Source organism: Aulonocara sp. 'chitande type north' Nkhata Bay, linkage group LG9, assembly GCF_057382095.1.
Source record: "Aulonocara sp. 'chitande type north' Nkhata Bay isolate Kocher_YH1m ecotype deep benthic linkage group LG9, A_spYH_male_GT1.1, whole genome shotgun sequence".
NCBI classification, from domain to species: domain Eukaryota; kingdom Metazoa; phylum Chordata; class Actinopteri; order Cichliformes; family Cichlidae; genus Aulonocara; species Aulonocara sp. 'chitande type north' Nkhata Bay.
In genome coordinates this window covers 15,750,760-15,774,785 of record NC_141352.1, presented here as the reverse complement: position 1 = coordinate 15,774,785, position 24,026 = coordinate 15,750,760, and the positions used below count along the sequence as shown (strand labels likewise).

At 42.4% G+C, this 24,026-nt stretch overlaps 2 protein-coding genes across 2 annotated transcripts; one reads left to right on the top strand and one right to left on the bottom strand.

Annotated features, from left to right (window-relative positions):
- Positions 1 to 42: 42 nt before the first annotated feature.
- On the bottom strand, positions 43 to 2,593 carry ndufb4 (NADH:ubiquinone oxidoreductase subunit B4). The gene is made up of 3 exons (XM_086306082.1): positions 2,386 to 2,593; positions 1,010 to 1,153; positions 43 to 202 (listed from the first exon to the last, which is right to left on the bottom strand). The coding sequence occupies exons 1-3, from the start codon at positions 2,560 to 2,562 to the stop codon at positions 140 to 142; spliced, it is 384 nt and encodes a 127-aa protein (XP_086162208.1). The 5' UTR covers positions 2,563 to 2,593; the 3' UTR covers positions 43 to 139.
- A 22-nt stretch (positions 2,594 to 2,615) lies between these two features.
- On the top strand, positions 2,616 to 3,472 carry LOC147321884 (sperm-associated antigen 16 protein-like). The gene has a single exon (XM_086306081.1). The coding sequence runs from the start codon at positions 2,669 to 2,671 to the stop codon at positions 3,446 to 3,448; it is 780 nt and encodes a 259-aa protein (XP_086162207.1). The 5' UTR covers positions 2,616 to 2,668; the 3' UTR covers positions 3,449 to 3,472.
- The last annotated feature ends 20,554 nt before the right edge of the window (positions 3,473 to 24,026 follow it).

The following is a 24,026-nucleotide window of genomic DNA, read 5'->3' as shown; positions in this document are numbered from 1 at the left end:
CAGACATGCAAATGGTACTTTCACACATGAAAGCCACGTAACTCTGGTTTGACAATATAATTTTATTCGGTTAATAATAATTACACACATGGACATCATCTCTAGAACACACAGGACGAGGGTCTTTCTACACCCGGGCTCAAGATGACAAACTGAACTTGCGCTCGAGGGTACCGGCCTTAATTTGCTCCTCCTTCCTATCCTGTAAAACAGATGACAAACAGATGATAGGTTAGTGCGGTTTCCATAGAAACAAAGTCATATCGCCCTCACCCTCATCACCTTCCAGACGTTTTCTCAAACTCCATGTTTTATGAGTGAGCTTTTTATGATTTTCAAGCAGCTTTTCCCCCCCCTTCCCAGCACCAAAAAAGGGGGGTTGGGACAAATATGATAGCCCAGCAGTGTGACAATTGGACCAAATTCTCCCTGGAATCTCAATTGGCGAGGACTTTGACGGTGAATCTCCATGACAATGGGGTAGAAAATGAAAGCAGGCAGCATTTTGGATGAAGCATTCATTTCTAACATGAGCGGGTCTGTGTCAAAAGAAAGAAAACCAGATCAACGGTGCACCTACATGGGAATAATGAGTCCCAATCTTCAACTAAATAGCTTTTCAGGTTTCTATGACAGCATTTGTCACCAAATCACATTTTATGAATACCCAGATCAAATACTCTAAATGGTCAAATTATTACAGTGGCTGAAAAATGACCACTATTGTAACAGTGTAAAGTAACCAGGTAATCAATACTGAATTGTTTTGTTTCCTGCAATAAATGCATTGATATTTTTTTAACCTCCAACAATACTTGGCAATTTACTCCTAGTTTCTAGTCTCACACGTGCCTTTAGACAGCCTAAAGAGGGCCAGTGGGGCTTAAATTGTGGTTCAAGAGCTCGCAACAAACTTTTGTGATGAGAAAACACAGCTGAGCCGATTAAACTACCCATTAAGATCAAGCAGACAGCGAGTGAGAAGGCTACAGTGTTTCTTGTCTCATACCCTGTCTGTCTTGAAGATGTAGTAGAGGGCAAAGAGAGGTACAACTCCAAACATTGCACCCAGCAGAGAGGTCTTGTTTGTAGGCCTGAAGTGTGCGTAGGGATTGCCTCGTGCGTACACCCAGCGTGTCAAGGCAGGGTCTTCCTGTACAGACAGAAGTAAGCAATGACATTTATCACCATATGTAAATGTAGAATTCACAGCGGAAAAATAGACTCCAATATTTACAACAAATCAACCAAAATTTAAAAGTCTCATAGTGACGTTAAAATTATTAATATCTGTTATACTTAAACCTTTTATATTAGTTGGGGAAAACTCAGGAAACAGCAGAAAAGAGGGGGGGGGGGGGGGGGGGGGGGCATTTTTCAAGGACAGGACATTTTTCCAGAAAAATTACACAGTTTACATTTACTTTACTGGTACATTTAATTTACTGGTATTGTGCTTGCTGGTCAATTTCATGAACTTAAGAGAACAAAGCCATTATAAAATGTAACAGTAAAAGTAACATAGCAAAATGTCTGCCTTTAAAACAATCACAGCACACAGTATAGATGGAAAAATGAGGTAATCCAACTACACCACTGAGTACCATAAAGACGTTATGGAAGAACTGAAGTATATCCAGCCAGATGACAAACTAAGTCAGCATGAAGAGCTGCTACAGCTACTTTGGTTGGACATCTGCTATGACTTTAAGTTTCAGTGCAGAACCTGCACTGTAGCGATTCAAGTCATTAGATATTATACATGATATTCGGTTATACTGTGTTTTGATGATTGTGGTTGACCTGTATAACAGGCCAGCATGCTGTATAACATGCTGGCCCACCATCTCTCATAAGTGTCGAGCTGGGTTGGGGTCCGGTGACAGCAAAGGCCATGGCATATGATTCAAACTATTTTATATAACGATGAAATCATTCAATGAACCGGGTGCCTAACGGATGGGGGCTACTCCAAGCTGTAAAGACATGTTTCATTACAGGATACAATGACCCCTCACACTAAAGACTGAAGTGGACCCAAACCATGTCAGCGAAATGCTCCCTAGGAGCATAACAGAATCACGAGACCCCCTAATTTAAAACACTGCAGGGGTCGGGTTTTTTCTGTCACCAGTCAGTTTTCAGAGCACACCAGGAAGAAAGCAATCTGTACTGCAGCGCACGGTTCCCAAGACGTAAACGATCTTCGTAATGCAGTAGTGACTAGCATGGAGTGGAAGGTCTCGTTTATAATCTTATCTAAAATTTAGACTAGATAAATACATAGTCACCGCTGTGCCCCGCTAATGCTACCCGTTAGCATTCTGGCCAATAACTTGAGCCCTTTTCAAGGGTGACATTGCTAACTAGCAAGTAGCCACTCACAATGAGCTCTTTTCTGTGCGGGTTATTGAGTTGCAGCTGATATTGGCGCTTCAGATTTGCTCGCAGTGCACCCCTGGCTTCTTCGGCACGCCTCTGCTCCGGCGAAAGGTTGAAATATTCGTTTGGATCCAATGTTTTTGGCCGAGTGGCCAAGGGCGCCTCTCGGTAGTCCGCCATGATTGTTTAATGACTGCTGGAACGGTGGAAACGCGAGCTTGTGAAATCTCGCGTTGAGTGAGCGCCGTATTACCATAGCAACGTCAAACTCTGGCTGAACGAAGCAATGGATGCAGCGCAGGAAAGTGAAGAGAAAGTGGCTGACGACACATCGCCTGACAGTAATGATGACTTTAAATGTGAAGACATTTCTGCAGAAGACGAATTGAGTTTAAAAGAAGGTGAAGAAGACTTGGAAGCGACGGTGAAAGCCATCCAAGACCGGGCAAAAGCCAGTGCAAGGCCCAGTTCAACCAACAGAACATCCAAACCACCAGCCGTAGTTGACTTTTTACGGAACTTTCTCTTCCAAATGGGCATGACAGAAACCCTCGATTGTTTTCAAACCGAGTGGAACGAGGTGGTGCAGAAAGGACTGCTGGAGGAAGAGGGTCTCATGGTGACCCCATTCGTTCACATTGAAAACCAGCGTCTGGAAAATGAGCTGAAAACCGCTCTGAAGGAGATGGAGGAGTACAGGCGTACAGTCTCTGCAGCAGCCGGGACTCTGGTGAGGGTGCAAAAAAACAGAGACTTTCACCGGATGCAACATAAGCGTGTTGTCCAGGAGAAAAACCTACTCATCGAGGAGATGAGGAAAGTCAAGATGCAGTGCAACAGCTACGAACCTGCGGTGAAGCGGATGAACGAGAAATATGAGGTCGTTTTAAAGCAGGTCATGCTGGCGGCTTTGGAGAGGGACAAAGCCTTCAGGGAGGTGAACTCTTCGTCAATTCAACACGACACCCTCTGTGGAGGGGAGGAACGGGGAGGAGAGGCGGGCGTAGAGAAATACCCTTCAGTGACACAGCCGAGACCTCCGGCCCCTGCGCACTCAAAAAAATAAATTGGGTTGTTGTTACATTTACAAGAGTCTAAATATTAATTTGAACAAAATAATTTAATGTTTCTATGGTGAACGTAATTAAATAATGTATGATCTGCATGGAATTCAACAAATTAATTTATTCTTGGTGAGATGACACAATGATACAATCTAGTAAGAGTGGCTAGTTGCCTGGACTCGCGAATTGCACGAGATCACACGAGATTCCAAACCACAGGAAAATCACTGGGGTTATAAGAGGCAGAAAAGCATACACACACTATGCTATATGCACTGTTACCTCACAACAAGAATGTCCTGAGTTTAAATCCAAAGACACGCAGCTAGTGGGGTTAGATTAATTGGTGATTCTACCCATATGTATGAATGCTTGTCTGTCTCTCTGTGTTAGCCCTGTGATGGACTGGTGACCACCTATCCAGGGATGACCCTGCCACTGACTGGCCCCTAATTTAAGTTATTTAAATTAAGTTGGACTCAGTTGCACTAAATGCGTACATTAAGTAGGAATAACAGAATCTCATAATGTTAAAATAACATTTAATAGCGTGGAAATCCTTTCCATTGTTCTTTTCATGTTCATTCAAACAGTTTTAAAAAAAATTTTTTTGTTCTTTTTTATTAAAAAAAAATAAATCATTGTTGTCTGAAGGTGCTGACATGACCAACAAATTAAAAACACACAATACAAGCCCAACATTTAGTTTATAAATGAGGGCTGGGGATTAATGTTTGGTCAAGCACGCCAGCAGATTAGAGACCTGACGAGAGAAAACAAGAAAAAGTGTGCTCAATTAAAACAAGTGTCCGATGAAAGGGGACGAGTTTAAAGCTACTGGTATGGACATACATCATAGTCTCAGAGAAACTGAGATAAAGAATTACAAGCTTTAACTAAAACTTTAACTAAAACAGGAAAAAAATTAAGAGTTTCTTCAAGAGAAGAAGCAACTGGAGTGCAAACTCCAATACATGGACAAAAACCACCAAGTGCTTCAAATAATGCTTGATGAAGCACTGCATAAAAATGCAAAAAAAAAGTGCAACAGGAAGAAATACAGAAAGAAAGGCAACCTGTTCTCCAAGACTAAGAGAAAAAAATCTAGAACTGCAAGAATGTTATAACAAAATGAAGGACAAAAGATGCAGTGGAGCTTCAATGAAATGCAGAAGAGAATGCAGGAGTTAGAAGACATGTACAACAAAGCGTTGTACAACGAAGTACAAAGCTAATACAGGAGGTGAAATCTAAAAAACTGAAAGAAAAGCTTGAAGAAAAAAAGAAGAAGGAACATTTAAGAACTGGAGAAAAGACTCAAGAAACTTGAGAAGCAAAATGCAGAAACAATCGATGACATAAAAAATCTCATCCTTCAGATAAAAGAGCTCCAGGAACAGTGCCTGAGAAAGAAGAAAAAACGCTTCCACTTTTTCAGGAAGAGGAACCCTCCTGCTTCCTCCTCCACCTCTCCTCTCCCCCTTTCTCTCCTATCACCTCTCTTTGTCCACCCCTTCCTCTTCATCCCATTTCTTTCTTTTTCACCCTCACCCCCCAACTAGTCCAGGCAGTTGACTGTCCCTTCCTCAGCCTGGTTCTTTTGGAGTTTTTTTTCCTGTTTAAAAGGAGTTTTTCCTCCCCACTGTTGCCTAGTGCTTGCTCAGAAGGAATTGTTGGGGTTTTCTCTCCTCTGCCTCTTTCCACCTTTCTATCCCTTTGTTTTTCCACCCTCTTCTTTCACCCTCTTTTCACCCTCACTATGGCTAGTCTCCATCTTCACCTAGCACACACTAGTCCTTGAGAGCACTAGCAACTGCTGACTAAATAGCCAGTGGCTCCCCCCAGCCTCTGAAATAACAATTCAATATCAAGTAAGGATTAAATAAGTTAAAGCAATGCTTAATCTTTCATTCAAATATAATGATAAGTTAACAGTGGGGACATTAGCACAAGTATAGAAAATGTCCCAATTCTGTGAATGTTTAAAATAGATTATTTAAGTCTCCAGTACACTTGGCACATTCCCTCCTTGCCTATAAAAGGAGGCCAAAAAGACCCAGACTGGTTTGACAGTTCCTGGGTGTTGGCGGATGGAGGCCAGGTGGAGTCTGGAGGAGAGGTTAGAAACAGATCAGAAACAAATCTTAAAACGTTGGGCAGCTCTCTTCATGAGAGTTCTCTTAAAAGTAGTGTGGCAACAATATACACAACAGTTAGATGAAAGCCGCTGCAATGTGCTTAGAAGTCTGCCCCTGTCCTTTCTGTAAGTGTGTGTGTGTTGTGTGTCTGTTGTGTTTCAGAGTAGGAGTTTTGCCCTTGTCTCCACCCTGACTACTTCACACCCACACACATGTATAAAGCCAATAAAGATGATTCATTCATTTATTAATTCATTCATAATGTCCATGGCAATTGCTGGAGTCACTCAATGGTTCAGACATTATAGAAATTAACCACAAGAGGGCACTCTTTAGCAAGCTGTGGTTACTCTACTGTGACTGTAGCACACATTAACCGCAGTCTCAGAGAACAGTCTCTAGTAACATGTAAAAACAAAACAAAGAGAATCTGCTGAACAGCATTGAGAGATAAAATATTAAAGTATCAGTAAAAACCCTGCATACCCGAGTCTTTATTTTTCCACTCAGGTAAGAGTTCCTTTTGTAAGGAAATGAGCCACTAAACCGACTATGGGAAGCTACGTTATACTGTGGATGACATTCACAGCCATAATTTTTTCCTCCAGGTGGGTCAAACAAGAATCCCCGGTATTGACTTGATTGCAGAAATGTTTGAGCGTGTAGATTTTCAACCATCAGGGACAATCTGATAGTTCCGTGTGATTTTTTTTAAATCCACAAAGATGATTAAATTCAAGTAAGGCTGAGCTGTTATACACCTTGTCATTGATATGTCTGTGGTATGACAATTGGATTATGCAACACTTATAGGAATGTAAGTCCTCACAGAGCTCTCTCTCTCATCTTGAACTTCATACTTGAGTAGCAGAGTGGTACAGAGATGCTGAGAGAGCTGTTTGATCCAGAGAGGGCCGGTGTAGCTACGGAACGTGTGACCAAATGATTTATTGTCCTCTCAGGACCTTTAAAGTGCAAGCCGCTCTGCAGCTTTGAAACATCTATTTACGACTTCAAAATTCAGAGTGAGACCACACGGTTCAAAGAGACATTTAGGCTGGAATAAAATATTAAATATGTTTCTGGCCTGGCTGCCACCAGTCCCCCTGTGCTGAACTTTGAGAAGTTTTTGAAAGTATTTTTCTCGTCTTGTCAGCTCCCAGAGAGCATTTGGCATTTTATTCCTTATCAGCGATGGTACGGGATGTTTACTTTTTGATGCACTTATTCTGCAAACGCTGACCAAAGATAATAATGTGATACAGAAGCAGCTACAGACTGAGAGATAGTGGAATGAAAAGGCGTGGATGATTTCTATCAGCAGCCTGCGCTATACCTTGCAAAGCTGTAATCATTCCCAGTAATCAGAAGTCATTTTGCGCTGGTTTGGTCTTTTAAAAAAGACGTCTACGCACGAGACTTGGCTTGAAAATTGGAAGCAGGTTTCTTTTTCCGACCACAAGCCAAAATTACTTTTCTTCTTATTCATCACCGAAGGCCCCTGAAGCGGTTTGTAGACGTAGAGACAGTGACCTAATGTGTTATGCTGCTCTCTCACGGCGCTTATTCATAATATTTCCCAGCCCAGAGACTCCATTACTCTGTTGCTCATGAGGAATGTAAGTGAGGAATGTAATGTTCTTTTCCACCCTTGTTTTCACTTACAGGAACATCATTCTGCCACTTTAAGACCTCTGTAATTTCCACGAATGGCTTCAAAGCTAATGAAGTGCTGGCTGGAAGCAAGAGTCAAGTGGTATGTTATTTCCTGCCTCCCCAGCCCTTATTATCACTCGCTTTGACCGTCCATCCCTCCGCACTGATGCTTTGAGTTTGCGTAGACACAATTGCCTTTCATAGTTTTTCCTAAGAACTTATCAGCACGTAACTCCAAAGATGGCTCGGGCTGATTGGAATTCCTCCCCTGCCTGTCCCCTCAGCTCCCGTCTCCGCTGACAGCCCTGTCCACCTCACAGCCTGCGATGACCTTTAATGTCACGAAGAGGAAAGAGAATGAGAGGAACTTAACTTCCACTGTGCTTTGCTCAGGCTGAGCTGAACCCACCCGACATGCTTTCATCTCGCTGTCTCTGTGCCCATTTCTCCCATTTTACGCCCTGTTTCTGGAGCTGAATCATAACCAAGCTTGGATTTAAGCGAAGTTTTGCTCCATATCCTCTAAAATGTATTACAAAAAAATTCTCCTCTCCCAATTTATCATCACTTCTCTCTGCTGTCCAATTTAATCTGTATCTATGAAATTGGTCCACGCTGTCTGCGAATATTCCCTTCTTAATAAATCAGCTTTCCACGGATCTATATGGTGGGCATTGGGTAAAACTTACCAATATTTTCTGCTTTAATGTGCTGTGCAGGGCAGAGATTTGGGCCATGACAGTGACTCAGCAGGCATCCATCACCTTCAAGGAGAGCCACACAGATGAATAGCCTTGGGATGGAATAGACAAAATCCTGCATTTTTTTCTTTTAGCCCTCCATCACCATCCACCACAGCGTTTAGAAAATCGTCACTGACATGAAAACAGGCTGTAAAACCTGTTTTGGTGATGTGATGCTCTCAGAGATCAACTCTGTTTTTCTCCCTGTGTTTTTCCAGTTATTATGTGCTCTACAAACCAAATTTCACTAAGGTGTGTGTAACTCTTGCTGGGAGTTAGGTGATCTCTCAATACTTTTTCAAGCTAAAAAAAAAAAGGTTAACTTGGCTGAAAAAATAGAGGACTCTGCCTGTATCTATTAAATGATCACGGCGCCTAGGTCTTGGATCCAGGATTTTTTTTAGTTTTTGTGGGTTCATGATTTGTTTTTGTTTTGAGAAAGAGTTTAGATTCCAGCTTTATAGCTTTTCCAGCTTCCTGTGTGCTTAAGAGGTCATTTGTGCCTCTACTTCCTTGCTTTGGTTTTGTTTATTGGTTTGTTAGTTTCCTTTTGTGCTCCCTTTGTTCATCCAGTCTTGTTTCTGTGTTAAGCTGGTTTGTTTGGGTCTCTGTCTAAGTGTTAGTGATAGTTCCTCTTTTATTTTGACAGTCATTTCCCCTCATGTTTTATATTTAGTTCTTTTTCCCTTGTCTGGTCCTTTGTGATTAGTGTCAGCTGTGCTCCCACCTGTTTTTCCCTCAACACTGTGCTCTCCCCTTGTTCTGTGGTTTCCCTTTGATGAGTTTAGCATTTTTGGCCCCAATCCTACCTTGTTTTTGTATTTTGGAAGATACATAAGCATTAAAGGTGCATTTTGAGTTAATTTCTTGTCTACTGAGTCCTTCATTTGGGTCCAAATCCTGCCTGTCACACAGCTGTTTCATGACATAAATCCAAAATCTTTCAGCACCTCTAAAACAAAGTCATGTTTCATTGTTTAATATCCCTAAAAAACAAACAAACAAAAAACCAAACAGCTTTCTAAGGTAGTGACTTCCTCAATTCTAGCTCTTTGTAAGACCATGTTATCGTGAACAGATGGAAATGGTCAGCAACAATACTCATGAAGGCTGTGCTGTTTAAACACTGATCAGCTGGTACTAAGGGGAATGGATCTGGTTCTGAGAGCAGGAGCCCCACTCACCTGTTGTTCAAACTTTCTGTTTCCAAGGAGCAGCCAATCAGAAGAGGGCTAGCTAAATGAGAGAAGAGCTCGTTTTAGAGATTGGATGAACTGAGAGTCTGCTCCAAGTCTTAGTATAAGATAAATAAGGGTTATTTTAAAACATGCGTCATGCAAAGATACTCTAGAGGAGTACAAGAATATGAATAAACAGCTGGAAAAAAGAGCATAATATGATGTCTTTTTTTTGATCATGGTCTTTTTATTGAACAAAGAATTGCTTCCAACAACAATTATGGCAAAATTAACAAACAGTTGTGCCCCCACCCCCCCACCCACCCAGAACAGTGTAACTAAAACCCAGCCAGAGAGGAAAGGAGAGATAAAATAACATAAAATAAAATTACAGATACAAAGTAAATAATAAAATAAATGAACAACAGCAAGAGAAGAAAAAACAAAAAAAACAAACAAAAACACTCACACACATTAAGCAATAGTATCCGGACTTAATCTTTCAAAGTAAGTAAGAAAAGGTTGCCATGTGTCATAGAACCTCCGAACTGAACCTTTTACAGTGTAGCGGATCTTTTCCAGCTGAGTATAGTACATGACATCCTTAACCCATTGCCCATATACAGGTGGAAGTGGCTCTTTCCATTTCAATAATATCATTCTACGGGCCAAAAGAGTGCAGAAGGCCAGAAGATCAGAGTGTGATTTGGAAAGACTGGCATCACAAGGCGTCACTCCAAAAATAGCTATAAACGGGCAGGGTGCAATTGGAACACCAAATATGTTGGATATGGTTTCAAATATGCTTTTCCAAAAGCTACCCAGTTTTGGACACGCCCAGAACATGTGAAATAGGGAAGCAGGCTCTCGTTTGCACCGATCACATGTGGGGTCAAACCCATCCTTGATTTTGCTCAGTCTAGTTTTAGACCAATGGAGACAGTGAACAACTTTGAACTGAATCACCACATGTTTAAGGCAAATAGATGACGAAGAAATTCTATTGACTATCTTATCCCAAGTCTCATCTGCAATCCGTTGGCCAAGATCACTTCCCCATCGTTCCCTAAGTGATTGCAATGTGGACAGCCTAAAATTACTTAACAGCTCATAAACATCACTTATAACCCGCTTAGCATTTGGTTTAAAATCAAAAATATCATCCAAAAGGGATGGAGGTGGACAGGACGGAAAGCAGTCAGTATTAGAAGCAACAAAATTCCTGAGTTGTAGATACCTGAAAAAGTGTGACTGAGGGATCTTGAACTTGTTCACCAGCTGTTCAAATGAGGAAAAGATATTGTCCGTGAAAAGAGCAGTCATTGACGTTATTCCAAGCTTTGTCCATATGTTAAATGCCTCGTCCGACAAGGATGGGGAGAACATGCAATGTCTATGTGGTGGTGCATTAAGAGAGAGTTCAGTCTGTTTAAAGTGCCGTCTGAGCTGATACCATAACTTCAGTGAGTGGACAACAAGAGGATTCGTGGTGAAGCTGGAGATCGGTCCCGCCAGAGGTAATCTGGCACACAGCAAAGACACCAGGGAGGATTGACTCACCGACAGCCGCTCCAGTGTTACCCATGATGATGATAAATTATCATGGTCTTTTATCCAGTACAATAACGCTCTTATATTAGCTGCCCAGTAATAAAACAGAAAATTTGGGAGTGCTAAGCCTCCTGCGCTCCGCGGTCTTTGTAATACACTCTGTTTCAGCCTAGGTGGTTTTTTGTTCCAAATGAAGGAGGAGATTTGACTATTTAGATTATTAAAAAAAGACTTGGTTAAAAAAATTGGAAGACACTGAAAAAGATATAGAAATTTAGGAAATATAGTCATCTTAATGATATTTAATCTACCACCCAGCGAAAGAGGCAAGGACTCCCACTTTCCAAAATCCTCCTTTAGTTTAGACAATAAAGGAAGATAATTAGTTTTATACAAGTTTTTATGGTTCTGCGTAATCCAAATGCCCAAGTATTTGAACTTGTTATAGCTGAGCTTGAAAGGTGCTAAAATAGACGAAAGTTCCCCGGTTATTGTACCTAAAGGCATTGCCTCACTTTTCCCGAAATTCACCTTATATCCGGAAATTGTCCCGAATTCCTTAAGTACATCTAAAAGTTTAGGGAGGCTATTTGAAGGGTTGGAAATAAACAAGAACATGTCGTCAGCATAAAGAGAGACTTTATGCTCGATATCCCCACGACGTATTCCCTCAACCTCAACACAGTGTCTTAGAGCAATAGCTAGCGGTTCAATTGCGATGGCAAAAAGGAGAGGTGACAAAGGGCACCCCTGTCGTGTGCCACGCTGAAGCTGAAAAAAGGGGGACAGACTATTGTTGGTCCGAATGGCCGCTACAGGGTCACAGTACAATACTTTTATCCAGGATACAAAATTACTCCCGAGGCCAAATTTTTCAAGCGTATGGAAAAGAAAGTCCCATCTCACCCGATCAAACGCTTTCTCAGCATCAAGTGAAATAACAGTTTCCAATACAGTACCTTTGACATGGCTATAGATTATATTTAATAAACGTCTAATATTAAAAAACGAGTACCTGTTTTTGATAAAGCCTGTCTGATCAGGTGAGATAATGGAGGGCAGATGTTTCTCTAAACGGCGGGCCAACACTTTAGCAAGGATTTTGGTGTCCGTGTTCAGCAAAGATATTGGACGGTATGAGCCACAATCTAAATGATCCTTATCCTTTTTTAGAATTAGGGAGATCACTGCTTAACGCATTGTTGGAGGCAAGGATTGTGAGAGGAAAGATTCTTCAAAAGTCGATTTTAACAATGGATTCAATTGGTTAGAAAACTTCTTAAAAAAATCGGAAGGATACCCGTCGGGGCCAGGTGATTTTCCAGACTGCATACTCCGTATGGCCATTTCAATTTCAGCATCAGAAATGGGCTCCTCCAAACTGGTGGCCGCATCTTCTCCTAAGGAAGGGATATCAAGTTTCTCAAAGAAATTTTCTAGAGCCAGGTCATCCTTAGCTGGGGGGGGAGCTGCTATAAAGTCTGATAGTATCTAAAAAAACTATTATTTATACCTTGGTTATCCGTGCATCTTATTCCCTGGTCATTCCGGATCTCAGGGATAGCTTGATTAGCTGTTCTTTGTCGTAGCTGATGAGCTAGCAGCTTGCCTGTTTTTTCTCCATGTTCATACGAGTAGCTACGCAACTTCGAAATTAGATACTCAGCCTGTTTTGTAGATAGAAGATTATATTCAGTTTGTAATTTCAGCCTACGTTTATATAATACCGGATCAGGGGAATGGCTATATACAGCGTCTAGTTTAGTAATTTCGTCAGCCAATAGAGAGAGTTGCTCAGTATCCCTCTTCCTTTTGTTCGCACAGAATGAGATTATCTGGCCTCTCAGATATGCTTTTAGGGATTCCCAAACAGTTGATGGTGACATCTCTGGAGTTTGATTGATAGCAAGAAAGAAATCTATTTGAGACCTAATATAATTAACAAACTCTTCGTCTGCTAACAATACTGGGTTGAACCTCCATGGCCGATAATTGGAGTAGGCATTGGGGATACGCAGTGAAAGAACAACAGGTGAATGATCTGAAATCACCATGGCCTTGTAATCACAGTCTGTTACCAAAGGGAGGAGTTTTTTGTCCAGAAAGAAATAATCTATACGAGTATATGTTCTATGGACATTAGAAAAAAAAGAATATTGACTTGAAGTTGGGTTACGAAATCTCCATACATCAGCTAACCCGTAGTTATGAAGAAAACGCTGTATAACACGTGCTGATTTTGAAACAGGCGTGCATCTGTGCGAGCTGCGGTCCATAGCAGATAATGAGCAATTTAGGTCCCCACCAAGAATAATATTATGTGTTGCCATGTTGGGAAGCCGTGCAAAGACGTTAGTGAAAAAACTATGATCGTCCCAGTTAGGGGCATAGACATTCGCTAAAATCAAGGGGAAACCATATAAATGTCCTACAACTACAACAAAACGGCCTGCAGGGTCTTCATCTACAGTTGTGGCTATAAATGGTAAAGTTTTGCTTATCAATATTGCTGTCCCCCGAGCTTTAGAATTAAATTTAGAGTGATATATCTGGCCTACCCATCCAGACTTGATTCGAAGATGATCAGAGGTACGCAGATGCGTTTCCTGGAGAAATGCTATATCCGTTCTAAGTCGTTGTAAATGAGTAATAACCTTTTTCCGCTTGACTGGATGGTTGAGTGATTTTACATTCCAGCTTACAAAATTTACCACCCGATCACTAAATGATCGCGCTGTACTCATCCCTGCTCAAATAGTAAAATATGAAAGCTCCAGATGCACAACAGGCATAGGAGAAGAGAAAAGAGAGGGGAAGAAGAGAAAAAAAAAAAGAAAGGGAAAAACAAAAAACACAGTGATAAGTAAAATAAACATATCTGGCTGAAGCTCAAACCAAGAACACAATGAGCAGTTACACCAGATCGAACATGGTGACTGCCAAACCCCCTGCAAACAGATCCACACATATAGCCTAGTGCTTGTATGGGTTACTATAAGCCAGACTCCCGCTGGCCGCTTGACATAACATATCCTACAAAAAAAAAGAAAAAAGAAAAATACATACATACATATATATATATATATATATATATATATATATATATATATATATATATATATATATATACATATACACAAACATACATACATGCATACACACATATATCGACATCCAAACAAAGTATAGAACTTTTCTAAACCCAATGGTATTGCCATGAAATAAAATGAACCAAAATGTGTTTATGAAATAAGTTTAAATGTCTGAACAAGAAGTGTCTCTTCAAGCTTTTCATCACCGTGGGAGCGCTACAACAAACAGTCATGTACACTCAGCCGTAACTGAGACAACCAACCGTAGCACTGGCGCTCCCACATAGAGCAACAGGCGCAGCCTCCTCAGACGTTGATAATATGTTCTTTAACATATTCCATTGCCTTCGCCGCATCCAGAAATTCTTTCTCCTCCCCGTTGTGCGTGATACAAAGTCGCGCTGGGAACCTGATCCCAAAACGGATACCTTCCTGCTCACGGAGAAGTTTCCGGACTTCTGTAAAAGCAGCCCGAACTCGGGCCACCGAGGTCGTAAAATCCGGGAATATTGCAATCGGTTGTCCATTGAACCTCAGCGGAGCTTGGGTCCTGGCACGGCGTAGAATTTCCACACAATCCTGGTAGTAATGAAGCTTGGCTATGATGGCCCGCGGGTTGTCACCCGGCTTTCTCGGGGCCAGACTCCTGTGTGAGCGGTCGACAATAACATCTTTATCCATACCCAGCGCTTCACGTAGTAGCGCGGATACGGCCGTGGTGGAGCTCGAGTCCGGGCCCTCCGGGACCCCTATGATACGGATATTGGATCTCCGCATCCTGCCTTCCATGTCACCACATTTATCTTTCAGGTCAGATAGCTCCTTCCTCAAAGTCTTCACCGTAGATTGCAAGGTGACCACCTCATCGCTCCACATTGACAGCCCGTCCTCTACTTCTTTCACCGTGGCCTTAACTTAGGGTTGCCAACTCCCTGAAAAATAAATAAGGGACACCTCGTGGCCAGGGCCGGGCGACCCAGTTGTCTTCACCCTTCCCAGTGTGGTGAATTTTCTAGCTCTTTTTTTGTGTGTGAAATTATTTTTTTAACCATTTGACTTGAAGTTGATTTAAGTACATGCATATTCTATTCTTTGTGATATGAACACATGTGAAACAAATGATTATTTAGCCATTTATTTTTAGCTCAAAATGACAACATTAACACAGTAAAACAGGTCTCTTTCTTAAACAGAAGCCTGTCATGCTTAACTTTTGAGAATATAAGTAAATCTTTCTTTAAAAGCACTCTGTCCTGCTTAACTTAAAATAATAGAAAACAATAGAAAGAAAAATATTCTTGTAACAGTGCACATTTAGTGCATTTAGTACAATTGGCTTCAGTTGAGGTATTATTTCAGCTTTTCTAATGCTAATCAGCTGCTCCTGTTTGTAAACCCGCTTGTTCCCATGATTACGCATCATAACTCATCATCATTATTCATCTATGTATTACTTTTATGTATTAGTCATCTATTTGTTGTAATCATCTATCCTTGCAGTTGTTTATTACACAAAATAAATTATATTATCACACTTCTGGCCACATAGCGCTGATATTCACTGCACATGCCCATATTAACGTTTTCCAGCCAGGTGTTTTCCTTTTCCCATTCTTCCCTTTCTCTGAGGGGAACAAACATTGCTGCTCTAATGCTGGGCTCACACTGTGCGATTTTTGGCCCATTTTGAGCCGATTTTTGAGTGATCGGACCGATTTTGGCCTTCATCGTGCGTCGTGTAGTATACGTGGGGTAAAGAGAAGTGATTAACACCTCATGACCAGCTCCCGATCATCAATCGCTCGTGAGGGTCTCACCACAGGGGCTCACACTGCTCACGCGCAAACGTAAACGTTGGTGAAAAAGACGGAGCAGCACGGCTGTGCAGCGTGTGATCTGGACACAAGCGATGGAGGCACAACTTGTAGAACTTTGGAAAGCTCATCCGAGCCTTTTCGATGTGGCATCACAAAATTATCACGACCACAACAACCGTGAAAATAGTTGGATCTACATCGCTGCTCAATCACAGCTGCCTGATCAATGTTTTTCATTAGCAATTTAGCAAAGTTGATGGTGGTGGTGTGTCTGTGTGAGTGAAAGACAGAGAGAGAGAGCGAGCGACAGATTTTCTGTTATAACCTTCATGTTATGGAGGCACAGTGTGAGCTCTCAGGTCGCATCAGAGCATCGGGCGGTATAGTGTGAGACCTGCATCGTGACCTACCAACTTCTAACCCCTGCGAGTCAATCGTGCAGTTTGAGCAGGAGCTGAATAGAAATCGCACAGTGTTTGCCCAGCTTTAGGTGTACTGTCATCCGAGACTTGCACCGCAGTGTCGGCGTTTGTTCCCCTGTTGGCCATGCTTCTTGTTGTGGTCATCTGTTGTCTTCCGGTATTTTCTCCGCAAGCGACCTTTCCTCGACCAATGAGATGAGCGGTAATCTGAATTGTCATACTCGAATTGTCATAAGTGTGCTGTCAGCTCATTGGTCACAAAGCAGGAGAGGGGCTGGGAATTATGTTTTCAAACAAAGCGTTAATTCCATTAAAAGTTATAGACTACTTTTGATTCTCACTGTATTACGGGACAAAGTGCGTCCCTTATTAGCTCAATACGGGACGTGTGCTTTTGTTTCGAAATACGGGACGATTCCGTATTTTAAGGGACGGTTGGCAACCCTACCTTAACTCCATCCATTTCAGCGCGCGCTGCCGCCGTATTGTTAGCAATCTCATTTCTCACTTCTTGCACGTCAGCCCTAATGTTATCAAAATCTTCTTTCAGTGCATTCCTGAGTTCTTCTTTTAACACCACGCTGATATCATCTTTAATGGATTGAAGAAGCTCCAATTTCAGGGCATCAGTGTCCACAAAGCGCCCATCGCTCTGCTGAGCCCGTTCCTCAGTGGTCGCTGAGCCGGGCGCCGCCCTTGGGCCACCATTGGTATTCTCGCCCGAGGATGCGCCGGGCCTAGCCGCAGTTCCTCCGGTGTACTTGTATTTCCTTAGGTTAGATGCCATTTTGTCTCGAATGAAGCTTTAATATAGTATATAAAACTGTTAGCTTCCCCTGTGACATAAAATGAGACTTTGTAGGTTGAAAAAAAAACTATTTCTGAAACTCTGTTAGCGGGAGCCTTCAGAAACACGTCCTACTCCATTGCTGGCTCGCTAGCGCCCCCATAATATGATGTCTTAAACAACATTTTTCGCTGTTAAGCTAAGCTAATCTATGCTAATCATCAAGTTTGACCTTTATGTTTAGCATACAAACTTGTAATAAAATGTTAAAATGCAGTTTTAGTCAATTTTTGTCATTGTAGGCTTATCACTAATGCACTGATCAAATGATTAGTTACAGTTATTAGTTGCAAATGATTAGCAGCATCAGCGGTTTAAGTGTTAGGATTATACTCCACTAGTAATATAGCCTTGTTGCTTCAAGGCTCTCTTCAATATTCTATCATAACATTTTGTATTATTGTAATTTGTATGAGAAATTTGAATTAAAAGTCATATTTCAGGCGGTGTTAGAGACTGTACATTACCTTTCCAGGACTACACGCAGGGATTGCAGACAGGGTACTCCCTCTGGATGTGCATATGAAGGCTTTGTTTGTTATCAGCTGACAGGGCCTTAAAAATTCAATGAATTCTGTGTTGGACCATAAATAGCCTAGCTCTTGTGCTGCAAAATATGTTTAAAGGGCAGAAGGGAGATATATTGAACTAACATTACAACAATGATACTGAGGTTTAGCAAATCTCAAACATACATCTGTTTTTCTCCGTCTCTCTCTGCCTTTTCTTCATTAGGGTCAGAGTGATGTGACAGGGCTGGGCCAATGTGACAGCAGTTAGAGGAAGTTTTGACAGATAGAGTTAGAGAAGCTGCTCAAGGGAGGTGATGTCAGTCCACAGAAGAGAGACAGAAGAGGTGCGGGAAGACAGCCAACGCCCTGAATCTGATCTGATCTGATGGGAAGTGACAGGAGATGAAGAGAAGGAGTCAAATTCAGCCCGAGTGTGGCGGCAGTCTAAGGTCAGCGGGACCAGAGGAGAGATGAGAATCACCCCAGGAATACTGAGTGGGGAGTACCTTGTCTTGACCGTCAGCCTACACTGAAATTGCACATTACAGAGGGTCTGCAGCATTTTTTTGCCACTTTTAAGAAATGTTTAATCAACATTGCCATAATTTGTATTAGCTGAATTTCCAAAGTCTGAAAATCAGTAGAGTTCAAACAGCTGGCCTATGTGATAAACACAAGCTGTCATACACTAATTTAGTCACTTTGTGAGAAGATGAGACCTAATTTCAATGTTTGTATCATGTATCATTGAATTTTCACTGCAGATGGAAACTGTTTGAATGACTTTAGCAAGTTCAGAAAGTAACTAAGTAACCTTTCTTTTTAGAGTGATTATTTGGGTAACTTGCACCATCTTATGGGTGTATGTTACTGCCACGTGCTGCCTGCAGTAATGCAAAACATTTTTCAACACTTAGGAACCTTCCAGAGATGATGAGGATTTTATAACTGAACATATGGTTTGAAGGTGTTTATTGTAAAAGACAAAGTTGTAATAACTGCCAGGCAGGCTTCGTAGGTCAGCGCAAAGCTGGCAGGGGGTGAAGTAGGACAAAGGTTGTATAGGGAGGGTAGTGGTTGTGAGTGGTGTTGACAGTTTAGTGTGTGCGTGTCTTTTTCTTCTGGTTGGCATGAGTCACATGTGTCTAGGAAGATCTGGAGTACAGAGAAAACAATCAGGTAAGCACCAAAAGCCCTGGCTAATCAAGCTAAGTTCACTTGAGTCATTTTCCACATGGACACTATGGTGACTGTGTGGTTAGCAGTGTTGCCTCACAAATAGAGGGTAGAGTTTGCATGCTTTCTCATTCCAGGCTAAAGAGAGCACTGGAAAAAAAGGGGAAAAAAAGAAAACTCAAGGAATGACCTGGCTTTGAGTGGGTGAGCAAGAAAGGGTAGATGTGCCAAAGCAAGAGCGGGAAGAAAACAACAGACAAACACAGACAAACATAAAAGAGTGCGAAAAAAAAAGTGGCAAAAAAGCCCATCTGATGTCTGTGGAACCTAATTACATTAAACAGATATTGTCTTTGCAGTTGAAGTCTGTGCTGTCATCATGCCAAAAAAGAGCTCTCTGAGGAGTGCTACTGATATGTCTATTCATCATTCTGGGATGCTCCTGCTTAGATGTAATAGATTTTTTTTCTCTAATTGGTGGAAATATGAGCGCAACAACAGCAGGCATATCTGAATTGCTTCTGGTGTCTTATTATCTAAATTTGTTGTTCTTTCACTCCCAGATTTGGGATTATAAGTTTGTTATTACCAAAATGTATACACTATACTGTCAGAAGTATTCACTCACCCATACCAGTCATTGAATTCAGCTGTTCCAATCATCCCCATGGCCACAGGTGTATAAAATCAAGTACCAATGCATGCAGACAGCTTCTACAAACATTTGTAAAGAAATGGATTGCTCTTAGGAGCTCAGTGAAGTCCAGCTTGGTACCGTGATAGGATGCCACCTGTGCAACAAGCCCAGTCATGAAATTTCCACTCTATTGCATGTTCCACTGTCAGCTGTTAATGGTATTATAACAAAGTGGAAGCAACTGTAAGTAAGCCAAGAAGTGATAGCCCACGTAAAATCGGGGTCAGCAAACGTTAGCCAACTTTCTCCAGAGCCAATCGCTACAGACCTTCAAATTTTATGTGGCCCTCAGATTGTCACGATCCTGGGTCTTTTGACCCAGCGTTTTCAGTATTTATGTATGTATGTATGTATGCATGTATGTATGTATGTATGTATATATATATATATATATATATATATATATATATATATATATATATATATATATATATATAAATTAAAAAAAACACCCAGCACGCCCCTGCGGGCGGTTTATCCTTCAAGCTCGGGTCCTCTACCAGAGGCCTGGGAGCTTGAGGGTCCTGCGCAGTATCTTAGCTGTTCCCAGGACTGCGCTCTTCTGGACAGAGATCTCCGATGTTGTTCCCGGGATCTGCTGGAGCCACTCGCCTAGCTTGGGAGTCACCGCACCTAGTGCTCCGATTACCACGGGGACCACCGTTACCTTCACCCTCCACATCCTCTCGAGCTCTTCTCTGAGCCCTTGGTATTTCTCCAGCTTCTCGTGTTCCTTCTTCCTGATATTGCTGTCATTCGGAACCGCTACATCGATCACTACGGCCGTCTTCTTCTGTTTGTCTACCACCACTATGTCCGGTTGGTTCGCCACCACCATTTTGTCCGTCTGTATCTGGAAGTCCCACAGGATCTTAGCTCGGTCATTCTCCACCACCCTTGGGGGCATCTCCCATTTTGACCTCGGGACTTCCAGGTTATACTCCGCACAGATGTTCCTGTACACTATGCCGGCCACTTGGTTATGGCGTTCCATGTATGCCTTGCCTGCTAGCATCTTGCACCCTGCTGTTATGTGCTGGATTGTCTCTGGGGCATCTTTACACAGCCTGCACCTGGGGTCTTGCCTGGTGTGATAGACCCCAGCCTCTATGGATCTTGTGCTCAGAGCTTGTTCTTGTGCTGCCATGATTAGTGCCTCTGTGCTGTCTTTCAGTCCAGCTTTGTCCAGCCACTGGTAGGATTTCTGGATATCAGCCACCTCCTCTATCTGCCGGTGGTACATACCGTGCAGGGGCCTGTCCTTCCATGATGGTTCCTCGTCTCCCTCCTCTTTCTTGGGTTTCTGCTGCCTGAGGTATTCACTGAGCACTCGGTCAGTTGGGGCCATCTTCCCAATGTATTCTTGGATGTTCGTTGTCTCATCCTGGACTGTGGTGCAGACACTCACCAGTCCCCGGCCCCCTTCCTTCCGCTTAGCGTACAGCCTCAGGGTGCTGGACTTGGGGTGAAACCCTCCATGCATGGTAAGGAGCTTTCTTGTCTTTATGTCAGTGGCTTCTATCTCCTCCTTTGGCCAGCCTATTACCCCAGCAGGGTACCTGATCACGGGCAGGGCGTACGTGTTGATGGCCCGGATCTTGTTCTTACCATTCAGCTGACTCCTCAGGACTTGCCTGACCCTCTGCAGGTACTTGGTGGTTGCAGCTTTTCTAGCGGCCTCTTCATGGTTCCCATTCGCCTGCGGGATCCCCAGGTACTTGTAACTGTCCTCTATGTCTGCAATGTTGCCTTCTGGTAGTTCAATCCCCTCAGTTCTGACTACCTTCCCTCTCTTTGTTACCATCCGACTACACTTCTCCAGTCCAAACGACATTCCAATGTCATTGCTGTATAGCCTGGTAGTGTGGATCAGTGAATCGATGTCTCGTTCACTCTTGGCATACAGCTTGATGTCATCCATGTACAGGAGGTGGCTGACAACTGCTCCGTTGTCAGCCACCTATATATATATATATATATATATATATATATATATATATATATATATATATATAGACAATCCAGCACATAACAGCAGGGTGCAAGATGCTAGCAGGCAAGGCATACATGGAACGCCATAACCAAGTGGCCGGCATAGTGTACAGGAACATCTGTGCGGAGTATAACCTGGAAGTCCCGAGGTCAAAATGGGAGATGCCCCCAAGGGTGGTGGAGAATGACCGAGCTAAGATCCTGTGGGACTTCCAGATACAGACGGACAAAATGGTGGTGGCGAACCAACCGGACATAGTGGTGGTAGACAAACAGAAGAAGACGGCCGTAGTGATCGATGTAGCGGTTCCGAATGACAGCAATATCAGGAAGAAGGAACACGAGAAGCTGGAGAAATACCAAGGGCTCAGAGAAGAGCTCGAGAGGATGTGGAGGGTGAAGGTAACGGTGGTCCCTGTGGTAATCGGAGCACTAGGTGCGGTGACTCCCAAGATAGGCGAGTGGCTCCAGCAGATCCCGGGAACAACATCGGAGATCTCTGTCCAGAAGAGCGCAGTCCTGGGAACAGCTAAGATACTGCGCAGGACCCTCAAGCTCCCAGGCCTCTGGTAGAGGACCCGAGCTTGAAGGATAAACCGCCCGCAGGGGCGTGCTGGGTGTTTTTTTTTTTTACATACTCAAAACGCTGGGTCTGGGTCTTGATATATATATATATAATCCACATCTTGTCTTAATGCTTCATCATACCAGGACATTTTGGATCATTTCCTGCTCCCAACTTTGTGGGAACAATTCGGGGATGGCCTCTTCCTGTTCCAACATGATTGTGCTCCAGTGCACAAAGCGAGGTTGATAGAGACATGGATACACAAATTTGGTGGGGAACACCTTGACTGGCCTTCACAGGGTCCCAACCTCAACCTTATAGAACACCTTGGGATGAATTAGAGTGGAGACTGTGAGCAAGGCCTTCTCATTCATCATCAGTGTCTGACCTCACAGATGCACTTCTGGAAGAACTGTCAAAAATTCCCATGAACTCACTTCTAAATCTGTGGAAAGCTTTCCAAGAGGAGTTGAACCGTAAGGATTAAGAATGGGATGTTACTCACATTTATATTTGTGTGAAGGCAGATGAGCAAATACTTTCGTCAATATAGTGTATGATTGAAAATGAAAACTATCCTAATTCTTTAAATAAAACAAAACAGAAGTTGATACTGTTATGAAAATCAGCCTAACTTTCTTAAGGACAGACTCTCACAGAACTTGCTTTTGACTGTGTTTGCCCCATTGCATGTTGTTTGGGAAGAGATGCACTCATCAACAAGAAACTAATACTTACGTAGTGGTTTCCAGAAATTGAAGATGTTGACTGCAAGCCACAAACTACATGCATGAACATGACTGAGCTTTTATGGGAAAATCTCGCATGTGGCTCTGCTTTCTCACCACAGTTCTATAGATTCAGTGCTTCTGTGTAACTTTTTTAGCCGTGATTAACATTAGCTTTGTTCTCAAAGGGATGACTGCAGCCAAAGCAGAGTGGAAACAACACCGCACACATCAGTGTCACCACCGCAACGAATGACTAAAACACATCTACGAGGATCTCTTTGTGTTGGCCACACACGATGACGCATAGTGTGTGGACTCACCCTCAAACTAACATTTATATCATTAAGACAAAATGACTTTATAAAGCTGAAATCTATTTTCAAAGCATCCGTGTCTGGTGATAGTGAGAACACTTTTTTCCCCCTTGTTCTATCAGGTCATCAATAAGGAGTTCCCAGGATGCATTAGCTCAAGGGTACAGTCTGTCAAATGATATCCTGCTGGCAGCTGTCACAGAAATCTATGTGCTTGTGTGTTTACAGAGGAGTCGGCTCGGGCTGTGTCTGTCTTGTTGCTCTGAAATGGGATTAATCAGATATTGGTCTTAATTTGCATCAGTGTTTCGGAGAAATCAGGATGCCATGCTGCTGTGGGTTGTGACGAAAACGACACAGAGGCCCCTCACAACCAGCTAATTCAGGTTATCCAGTGACTGAACGACCGGCTCCAGGCCTTATGCGTGTCTATATTTTGCCAGAGCGAGCTGCTGAAGCATTTCTAGTGCCATTTATGTGCTTTGGGGAAAATTCCAAGTGAATAAATAGCATTTTTTTTTGTTGTTTGCCTCTGTATGGGTCTATAAAACCATAAAAAAAGAGTGTAAGCACCGTGTATCTACGTCATGAGCTGTGGGCTTTGATCAGTAAACGAGAGGAGGATGAGTCACTCTATTCACTTAGATTGCATGGCTTGTTTTCTCCATCAGATTTCCTCCTAGTTGGGATTTTCTCTGTACATATTTCATTTTTATTTCTTTGATTTTCAGCCCCTCATTCATCGATTAAGTCATTCCCGTATAGCTTTCCTCACTGTAGTGACGCAGGTGTTTGTTAAATCTGATCTACCAAAATACGGAGCAGCCCACAAAAGATGTGAATTTGTGCATATTTTTACGTCAGCGTCCTGCAGAAACACTCAAACTGAATTTATGGTTTAGACCATAATGTGTTTCCATTCATGGCCAAATGAATTAAAAATGACACAAGATATTAAAATAGAAAAAAAAGTCTGACTCCTGAAACAGATGGCGTGGACTACATTTGGATTTTTTTTCTTACTCTCTCTCTCTCTCTCTCTCTCTCACATTTGCCCTTGGTTGCTGTAATGCTAATGGAGTCTCTCAGGTTCCTGTTGGTCTATCCTGCTGCTTTTCATGGCCAGCAATGTACTATACCTGTAAC